General features: G+C 33.6%; 2 protein-coding genes across 2 annotated transcripts; both read left to right on the plus strand.

Annotated features, from left to right (window-relative positions):
• The first annotated feature begins 331 nt into the window (after nt 1-331).
• On the plus strand, nt 332-5,467 carry LOC123902169 (nuclear transport factor 2-like). Its single transcript, XM_045951835.1, has 9 exons — nt 332-588; nt 668-802; nt 1,819-2,128; nt 3,183-3,448; nt 3,550-3,733; nt 3,947-4,068; nt 4,175-4,240; nt 4,389-4,470; nt 4,995-5,467. The coding sequence occupies exons 1-9, from the start codon at nt 550-552 to the stop codon at nt 5,213-5,215; spliced, it is 1,425 nt and encodes a 474-aa protein (XP_045807791.1). The 5' UTR covers nt 332-549; the 3' UTR covers nt 5,216-5,467.
• A 1,557-nt stretch (nt 5,468-7,024) lies between these two features.
• On the plus strand, nt 7,025-9,028 carry LOC123902180. The gene is made up of 2 exons (XM_045951846.1): nt 7,025-7,088; nt 7,303-9,028. Exon 2 carries the CDS (start codon nt 7,357-7,359, stop codon nt 8,800-8,802), a length of 1,446 nt encoding a protein of 481 aa, XP_045807802.1. The 5' UTR covers nt 7,025-7,088; nt 7,303-7,356; the 3' UTR covers nt 8,803-9,028.
• The last annotated feature ends 532 nt before the right edge of the window (nt 9,029-9,560 follow it).

Consider the following 9,560-nt stretch of genomic DNA (forward strand, 5'->3'; position numbering starts at 1 on the left):
CTCACCCAATGCTTACTCGACATAACGATAAGTATAGCTTAACAAATTAATTTGCATGTTGGGACATTACCTGGTCCAGATACCTTATACTTGGGCTTAAAAATGGTTAGAAATTCGATTCCTAACTCTTCCGTGGTAATCTTCGGCTCCTTAGAGGATTCAAATCCTCTTGCATATCGAAAAAGTTCAGTTAGAAAAGGACGAATGAAGATTTGTCACGGAGAATGAATCCAAATTTATTTCTTAAAAAACTTTATTAAAAAAATACTTGACAAAAAAAAATAATATTAGTTTTTTCTTAATATTAAAAAAAAAATTAATTTTTTTTTTTGAGTTTGGAATTGAGTGGAGAAAAGAGGCACACAGCACATACACAATACAGCATCATCATAGCAGCAACTTCATCCGCAGAGACAGAAAGAGAGAGATACAAACAAATTAACAAATCTCTCTCTCTCTCTCTCTCTTAGATCTTAAAATCGTGTGTGTGACCATTTCGGATCTCAATTGACGGCGTTAGGGTTTTCAAGGGTTTTTCCTTTTTCTTCAATGGCTACTCCTTTTCCCATTCCTCTCACCGCTGCACAGGTTCACTTCTTTTTCTTCTTCTCTTTCTTCAATTTCTCTCTCAATCATGAAACCCTAGTTATTCAATTTCTTCATTCAGGTTGGGACTTACTTCGTCGGTCAGTACTATCATGTTCTTCAGAATCAACCTGAGTTCGTTCATCAGTTCTACTCTGATGCCAGTACCATGCTTCGTATCGACGGCAACTCCAGAGAAACCGCCACCGCAATGCTTGTATGAATTTTTTTTTGTTGTTCATTTGAGATGATTGATTTTTTGTTTGAGATGTTAATAGTACTGAACATGGAGTGATGTGAGTGTAAAAGTAGTTTTTTTGTAGTGTGATTTTTGTTTTGGCTAAAAAGAATGATTTTTTTTTTGAAAAAAGGGTTGGTTTTTATTTTGATTTGAGAAGTTTCAGTTACATCTGATTGTGGGATTCATTTGTTGGTTTTGAAGTTGATGAGAAAAGGGTTAAGGATTTAATGAATGTGGGTAAGAAATAAATGTTATTGTAGTGGATTAGATGTAATTTTTTGTATCTTTGTTGTTTAGTATTTTATGGTTAGATGATGATTCGGAATTGATTTTATTGCTGCGGAGTTAGTTTTGTCGCGTGCTGTCTACTTTATATTGATAACTGGAAGATATGACTTGTTAGATTATAGAACTAACTAGTTTTTTTGAACTTGATTTTGAATAGTTTCAAATGGGTCTGTAAATGTCGGCTTTAGTTAAAGAGCATGGTTTTAAATTGTAATTGTTGCAAGTAGTGTGAACTTCACAATGCGAATCGCGACCATTGTGACTTGAATTTTTTTTTTGTTTGCACCAAATCATTAGGCTGTAGCTAAGATCCATTATGATACGCTGCTGTGGTCTTGTGCGATTGTTACAGCATTATGTTTTGTTTTCATTTTATTTAAAATATTTCCTCATTGATATTATTGTGTAGCGGTTACAATTATTACAGCCTTTTTATGAAATGGTTCTTTTCACTTTTATTCTAATGGGTTTCTTAGTTGAACTTTATAAATAAATTTAGATTTTAGATTTTGAACAATGAGCTACTTGTTGATGTGGTTTCATGTTGGCTGTTCTCGCTGTTTATTTCGTATTCTTACTGGGTCTTTAATAGTTTTATTTTGAAGGGACTTGACATTATCTTCAATTGTTTATGCACCTTCAATAATAGTATATTATATGTATCCCATTTTCCCTTCAAACTGAGAAAACTTCTTTCTGGGCAGCAAATCCATGCACTGGTTATGTCACTCAGTTACACTGGAATTGAAATCAAGACCGCACATTCTTTGGAGTCTTGGAGTGGCGGTGTTATTGTGATGGTTTCTGGATCTGTGCAAATTAAGGACAACCAGAGGAGGAAATTTATGCAGACATTCTTCCTTGCACCACAAGAAAAAGGCTTTTTTGTGCTCAATGATATTTTTCACTTTGTTGAAGATGACCTAATTCACCACCACCATCACCAGGCAGTCTTGTTAGCTCAGAGCAATCTTGATCCAAAACTGAATGTTCCAAGTACAATTAATAACACAGGTAAATTCTAAGCCAGCTTCTATTTATTTACCTGAATTGAAAACTTATCACTTATTGCAATTAATTAATAAAGAAAGTGCAAAACTTTGTTTCTTCCAGATATATTTCTCAGAGGTCATTATAACTTTGTATATTCCTATGAGTATTCCCCATTCTTTTTTGATAATTAGGGATCTTGTCTAATTTAAAGTTTATATTGGACTATTAGTGATGTGTTCCTTTGTTGTCTTTCTATTCTCAGAATGTCTAGTTCATATGTTCTTTTAGACAGAAATCGTTAATTGTGTTTATGAACTTTTTCCCTCTTTACACGTCAAACTATTATCTTTTTCACATCCACTTCCATTGGCACTCTTATTGAGCTGTTTACAGATACCCTATTTATAGTTTATCATTGTCACCAACTGTATTTTCTATATTCTTATCAGCTGTCAACTGCTATGATCCACTATTATCATGTTCATAACACTTCAAATCACTATTTGTTAAGTATCAGTGCTATATCACTATTGTTCTGTAATACGCTATTTAGTACAAAATATTAGAAAATAGCAGCTACTGCGGTGCTATAGCATTGTTGTGTAGCGGAATTTAACACTGCTATTTTCCACAATTCACAATTGAAAACACTGCTTTAAATCTAAGACAATCAGTGTCTTCAAATTGCTTGGAAAAACTGCATCCTTTCTGTTAACACACTGAAGCTTACTTTTACTGTCATCTCACATATTGAATGATAAGATCTTACATGGGTTTCCAGGACTTGAAGTTGAACAGTTGGCCTAATCTTATCCCTATATATATACAGATTGTTACTGCATGTTGTTGGCTATAGTTTTTCCTTCAAAGTATAATAGTTGGAAGTTGACAGGGAAGCTTGCATACAACCACATTTAATCATTAATGATAAATGTTTTAGATCCTTGAAAAAATCAAACAACTTTTTCATAAAAAATTTAGGTAAATAACCAATGTGCTAATTATGCAATACTACTGATTCTTGAAACCGGGACATTTCTACTTTTAAGTGATTGAGGAGCCATGGATTTTGCAGTGTCCAGCTATATGCTAGGGGGAGATATCCAAGCTAGGGAGTATGCTGCTACAAATGAGGTCAAAGAAAACGGTGTAGCTGACAATTACGGATTTTCAGATCAAAGAATGCAACGGGGCCCTGATTCTGAACATATTAGGGAGGATAATGCTGCTGAAGAGTCAAATGGATCACTCCATTCTTCAGGGAATGCCGTGCAAGATCTCCTACCTGCTTCTCCTGATGAACCTGCCGGGGAGCCACAAAAGCACACTTATGCCTCCATTGTATGTTCTGATTAACCATTATATTAATATGCAAACAATGTTTTCCTTTTGGATTTAGTTATGACATTGGAACTGACCCTGTTATGGACTGTTGTTGGAAGTTGCGGGTTGCTAAAGGACAATCTACACCATCTGCTGCTTCTCAGCCCTCTCATAAGAATGTCTCCCAATCAGAATGGGATCTTACTCCACCGAGCAGTAATCAGCAAACAACTGTTTCGGCAAATACATTTGAAAGATCTGAAACAGATGCAGTGGAAGAGCTTCCTGCAGCAGAATATGAAGGTTACTATGTGTAATTTTTTTTTTTTTTTGTAGAATTGATTACTATCATGTTCCTCCATTTATTATTTATAGTTACTTTCTGGCACTGAGCATATTTTCACTGCCCATTTGTAAACTAATATTTTTTAATAGAAGTTATGGTGGGTTACATGTATTTATCATGTGGCTGTTGCTCTCCTCCAATGACCTTGATTTTCTTTGCAATGGTTTCAGATGAAATTAAATCCGTTTATGTGAGAAACTTGTCGCCTACAGTGTCTCCATCTGAAGTGGAAGTGGAATTCAAGAATTTTGGTAGAATCAGGCCTGATGGTGTTGTCATAAGAAGTCGCAAGGTTTATGTCTCTTCATAATTTTATCTTCACATAACCATTTTCATTGATATTAGTACTTTTTCATCCCACTTTGATTTATGAATCTAAACTTTTCATTTATATCCAGGATGTTGGTGTTTGTTATGCATTTGTTGAATTTGAAGATATGTCAGGCGTTCATAATGCAGTCAAGGTTTTGATTTTTTTTCTTTTAAGTTTTAAGTTTGAGAAATGTAGTCCTCACAAATTATTTTATAGTAATAGCATTCATTACCCAAAACTAATATCTCTTTACTTGGTTCGGCTGAACACTGAGTCTTTTTTGTCTTGTATGTTTTCAGGCAGGATCTGTTGAGATAGCAGGAAGACAAGTATACATTGAAGAGCGGAGACCGAACAGTAACATTCCTTCTCGAGGAGGAAGTATGTCCTTGTTATCTTTGTTGTTATTGTTTTTATTGGATTTTTCACCAGCGTAAAAATTGATTAATTTTAAAACATGATGTTTTTAGTCCTTGTGAAAAACTTAAAACACGACTTATATAAACACAGGTTAAAGCCAATGCTATGTAAATCAAATTTTGTCAATTTTATAGAGACAAAAACAGATGTGATCCTTATTATTACTATTGTTATAACTACTGCATCTTCTTATCTTTGAAACTTCATCACAAATGTCCTTAAATGTCTTACATGATATAAGCCTCATTCTTCATTTAAGAATTGTATCGATGATACTGTTGGCACTGACTATGCATAGAGGCACTTGTTTTCTCTATATAATTGAATGATTATTTGCAAGACATTTTTTCTGTCCTTAAATGATTATCTTTGAAACTTCATCACAAATGTCCTTAAATGTCTTACATGATATAAGCCTCATGCTTCATTTAAGAATTGTATCAATGATTATTTGTTTCATTATACTATTTTTGCTGTATTAACAGGACGGGGTAGAGGCAGGGGTAGCTATCAATCAGATGCACCAAGAGGGCGTTTCAATTCAAGAAGCTATGGCAGGGGAAATGGTCAAGATGGTGGTGATCGCGAGTACAACAAACCAAGGGGAAATGGTTACTATCGACCAAGCCAACGTCAAGAGAGGGGATATTCAGGTCACCATATACCAAGAAATGGGCAGAATCAGGCAGAGTCCTCAGTCAACTAATTAAAATATTTAGAGTCCAATTTTGTGTCAGATATTTCAGTTTCAATAGATTAGACCAAATACTGGTATTTTTTAGTCTTAAATTTTGTTGAAGAGGGTTCTATTCCATTTGTTCTCCAGGAATTTTTGGGTGAGATGGTAATGTGTTTATTTAAAACATGACATTTGCTTAGTCCCAATTGAAATATGAAATAGTTCTTATTATCATTAATTAATAATAAAGCTCTAGAGTTTGATACTAATAGCTTAAATTCGATATATTGGTTGTAAATAAATTTCATGCTAAAGCTTGCCATACTCTTGAGGATGTATATATTCTGATAATATATATACCTTTTTTTATTATAAAAACAAAATTCATCTCACTTTTCAAAATATAAAGAAAACCAATGTGCTATGGTGTATTTTTATTGAGTTGAAGATGTTAATTCTTTTTTTTACAATTATTAAAATATCTTTCAAACAATAAAAAGAAAAAGAAAAAAGAAGACCAATGTGATGAACATAAAATGCAAAATTTGTGATGTGTTCTACTAATGAGAACAAAGGTTAATGTTGTGTTATGCTATCAACCAATAGGAATAAAGGATAAAGTTTATGATTTTTATGTTATGCTCACTACTAATAGAAACAAATAATAAAGTTTGTGATCTTTTTTTTTTTGGATACAAGTTTGTGATCTTTGTATTATTATCTCCACCAATGAGAACAAATAAAATTTGTGATTTTTGCGCTATTTCTTCACCAATGGTTATATATAGCCGTGAGCATAAACCAAAAAAGTTTGTGATCCTTGTGTTATGATCTCCACAAATAGAAACACAAGATAAAAATTGTGATCATTGTGTTATGCTCTCCACCACCAATGGAAACAATAATAAAGTTTGTAATCCTTGTGTTATACTCTCCACCAATGATAACAACTAATAACTTTTGTTATTCCTATCTTATTTTCTCCACTAACAATAAAAAAGGTTAAAATTTGTGATCTTGTGTTATTGTCTCCACCAATGAACTGAAATATTCTGTTTGAGTGTATTGAATCTGATCAATTTCAAACATAATACACTCAGGTCATTGGTGGAGAGAATAACACAAAGATCACAAGCTTTATCCTTTGTTTCTATTGATGAAGAGAATAACACATGCTCCCGTTGATTCACATTTGTGAAAAATATAACATAAGAATCACAAATTTTGTGTTTTACGTTCACCATTGAAGAAGAGAATCACACAAAGATCACAAACTTTATCCTTCATTCTCATTGATAGAGAAAATAGCACAAGGTTCACAAATTTTATCGTTTATTCCTATTTTATCCGTTGTCTTTGTCTTGGTTATTTGGATTTTGCTTTATAGAGTAATCCAAAGTCTTTGTTTTTTTTTTTGGCTCTTAATTTTTTTTTGGTATTTGTAGTGACAAAAATTCTAACTTAAATGTTCAAGGGTCCGTTTGGAATAGCTTATTTTTTAACTCGTGCAAAATAACTTATGCAAATAAATAAATTTTTATATATTATTATAAGTTTGTCAAGATAGTTTACGAACAAATAGCTTATAAAATTACAATTTTTTTTAGTAGAAACTAATAAATTAACATTAAAAACATATTTATTTGCATAAGCTTAAAAATAAGATATTCCGAACAAATAATAAGTAAAAAATCATAGAGATTATTTTTGAAGTTAATTGTAGTTTAACCTGTCTCTGCTTGCTAATTATGGAGCTCTAATTAGTTAATCTAGCTGTACATATATATTGCAATTTCACAATGGTTAGTGTTGGAAACTAACAAGATTCTATAATAGGTACACTTTGTTAATACACACTTTGTTCCCACATCATCACCTAAAATAAGGGACAAAATTAAAGGTTGAAATCAATTCAGTTCTTCTATGATTTGCTGTCTTCAGTGTAACAATTTCCTTATTTGCATCATTTCCTTGTTTCCAATGTTCAAAACTATTAAACCCCAAGACTACAAAAGCATATGATAAAACTCTAGCACAAGCACCTTCATTTTTTATTACTTCTTGTTAGCTTCAATTCTTATTAGCCTTGTAATTCCAATTTCCTCATCTTGTAGGTGCAATAATTGCTTCATAATTAACTATTAGTGGTTGGTACCGTGTCTAACATTATGGCATGTTACCAACTCCTAGAACTCAATGTCATATCGGCACAAGATTTGGCTTCGGTGGGTCGCTCCATGCGAACATATGCTGTCGCATGGATTGACCCAGACCGTAAGCTTTCCACACAGGTTGATTCAGAAGGTGGTAGGGACCCGGCGTGGAATGACAAGTTTGTCTTTCGGGTTGATGAGGAATTCTTATATGATGAAAATTCGACCATAACAATTGACATATACGCCGTTCATTGGTTCAAAGACATCCATGTGGGTACGGCGCACATCCTTTCCGAGGACATCATTCCACCATCTCAACCTTCCAATAACAATAACTATAAACCTTCTGGCATGCACTTTGTCGGGCTCCAAGTCCTACGACCCTCAGGTCGTCCGAAAGGGATTTTAAACGTTGGTTTGGCAGTTATCGATGGTTCTATGCGAAGTATGCCTCTTTATACAAACAATAACACTCCATCTGTTGAATATCATCATAATAATGATCACGAAAATGAGGTAAGTCATCAAGCCATGCCAGAGCTTCGACGCTCGAAGAGTGATACCAGCTCAATGATTGGCTCAGAAATTGTGGAGCATGAGAAACGACTCAAGACTAGAAAGGGAAGAGCAAGTTCCCAAGTTAGCCCTTCCGAAGTTAGCACAAACAGCAAGAAAAAGTCTAGCTCTATTTTAAGTGGCTCTATTTTTAGTGGCTCAAAAGTGAAGTCTAAGACAAGCTCGAAAAAGGGTAAATCCGGAAAAACAAAGAAAAAATATTCAAATGAGGTTAATGCACAACCTAAAGTTAGTTATGATTACGAAGTTGGATCCTCGCAAGAACCTCAATTTCAAGACTCTCCGGCTTATAGTACACCTAAAGTTAGTTATGATTACGAAGTTAAATCCTCGCCAAAACCCCAGTTCCTAAACACTCCGGCTTATAGTAAAGCTGGTGCACGAGCTACTTCATTACATGCATTGGCCATAAATAACGCAGTGGCGAATGCAAATATGGAGTACAGCACTCCATACAGAACAAACATGGGTCACCATCGTCCTATGATGACGAACTCTGAATTGGGTCCGTCAGCATCAGAGGTGGCGGCGGCCGTTGCAATGCAGCCTGTGATGGATGAGGAAGTGAACTCTACAATGACAGGTTGGAGCTTGGATGACACCATTGAAGAATTGGCACCTAAAATTGAGAGATGGCGGACAGATTTGCCACCGGTGTATGACAGCGGAGAGATGTCAAGTATGCCAAGTATGCCATTATCAAGCAAAAAGAAAGGGAAGCGTTCACATAGGCGAACAATTGATGACGATGATGGTGGCAAAAATGGAAAATTTTCTTGCTTTAGTGTTATTTGTGGCGTTGAATGCTCCATTGTCTGCGGCGGCGACAAGAAAAATAGGCTTCGCCGGACTGAATCGATGGACAATGAAAGCTATATATGAGAAAATGGTGTGAATTAGGTTATGCATGCCCTTAAAAACTTATTTTCTTTTTTTCAATGTTACTTTATTTCCAATAAATTTCATATTCCCTTTCAAATATAAGTTTTGATCATGGCCTAAGATTACGCTCTTACAGATTATGTATGTTATTACTTTGATGATGAATACTACTACAATTTTTATATTTAAAGATACAGTTAATAATATCAACCATCTAATGAAAAAAGAATGGCTTTAATTTATAATTATAAGGAAAAATAATATACATTTTATGTTTATATAACGAAATCATTCAAATCTTTAGTCATTTTAACTTTTTATTTTTGTCCTAAAACTTTGGTTTTTTAAGAAACTAAAACACAATTATTGATATTTTAACATTTATACCCTTACAAAAACAATCATTAAATGAAATTTTTCTCATTTTTAATAAAATAAGGGTAGAAAAGATTTAACTTATTAATATTTTTTAATCCATATACAAAACTCTAATAGGACCAATGATTTAAGACGAAGAAAATACGGCTTATGCTACATCAATTAAAGTCAGAAATGCCATTCCTCTCCCTATCCGTTTCTTGATCCCTCGTCCCATGAATTCGTTGTTACTGTAAGAATACCCTCGTTAGCCACCTTTTGTAGTAAATTCTATTTGTTCTACACCGCAGGTAGAATTTGAGAGCATTTTTTTACAAAAAAAAAAAAAGAATCTGTTAGAAAAAAATAAATATCATTTCAATTTTTTTATTTCTATAAAC

The sequence above is a fragment of the Trifolium pratense genome, linkage group LG1, assembly GCF_020283565.1.
Source record: "Trifolium pratense cultivar HEN17-A07 linkage group LG1, ARS_RC_1.1, whole genome shotgun sequence".
In the NCBI taxonomy this organism is placed as follows: domain Eukaryota; kingdom Viridiplantae; phylum Streptophyta; class Magnoliopsida; order Fabales; family Fabaceae; genus Trifolium; species Trifolium pratense.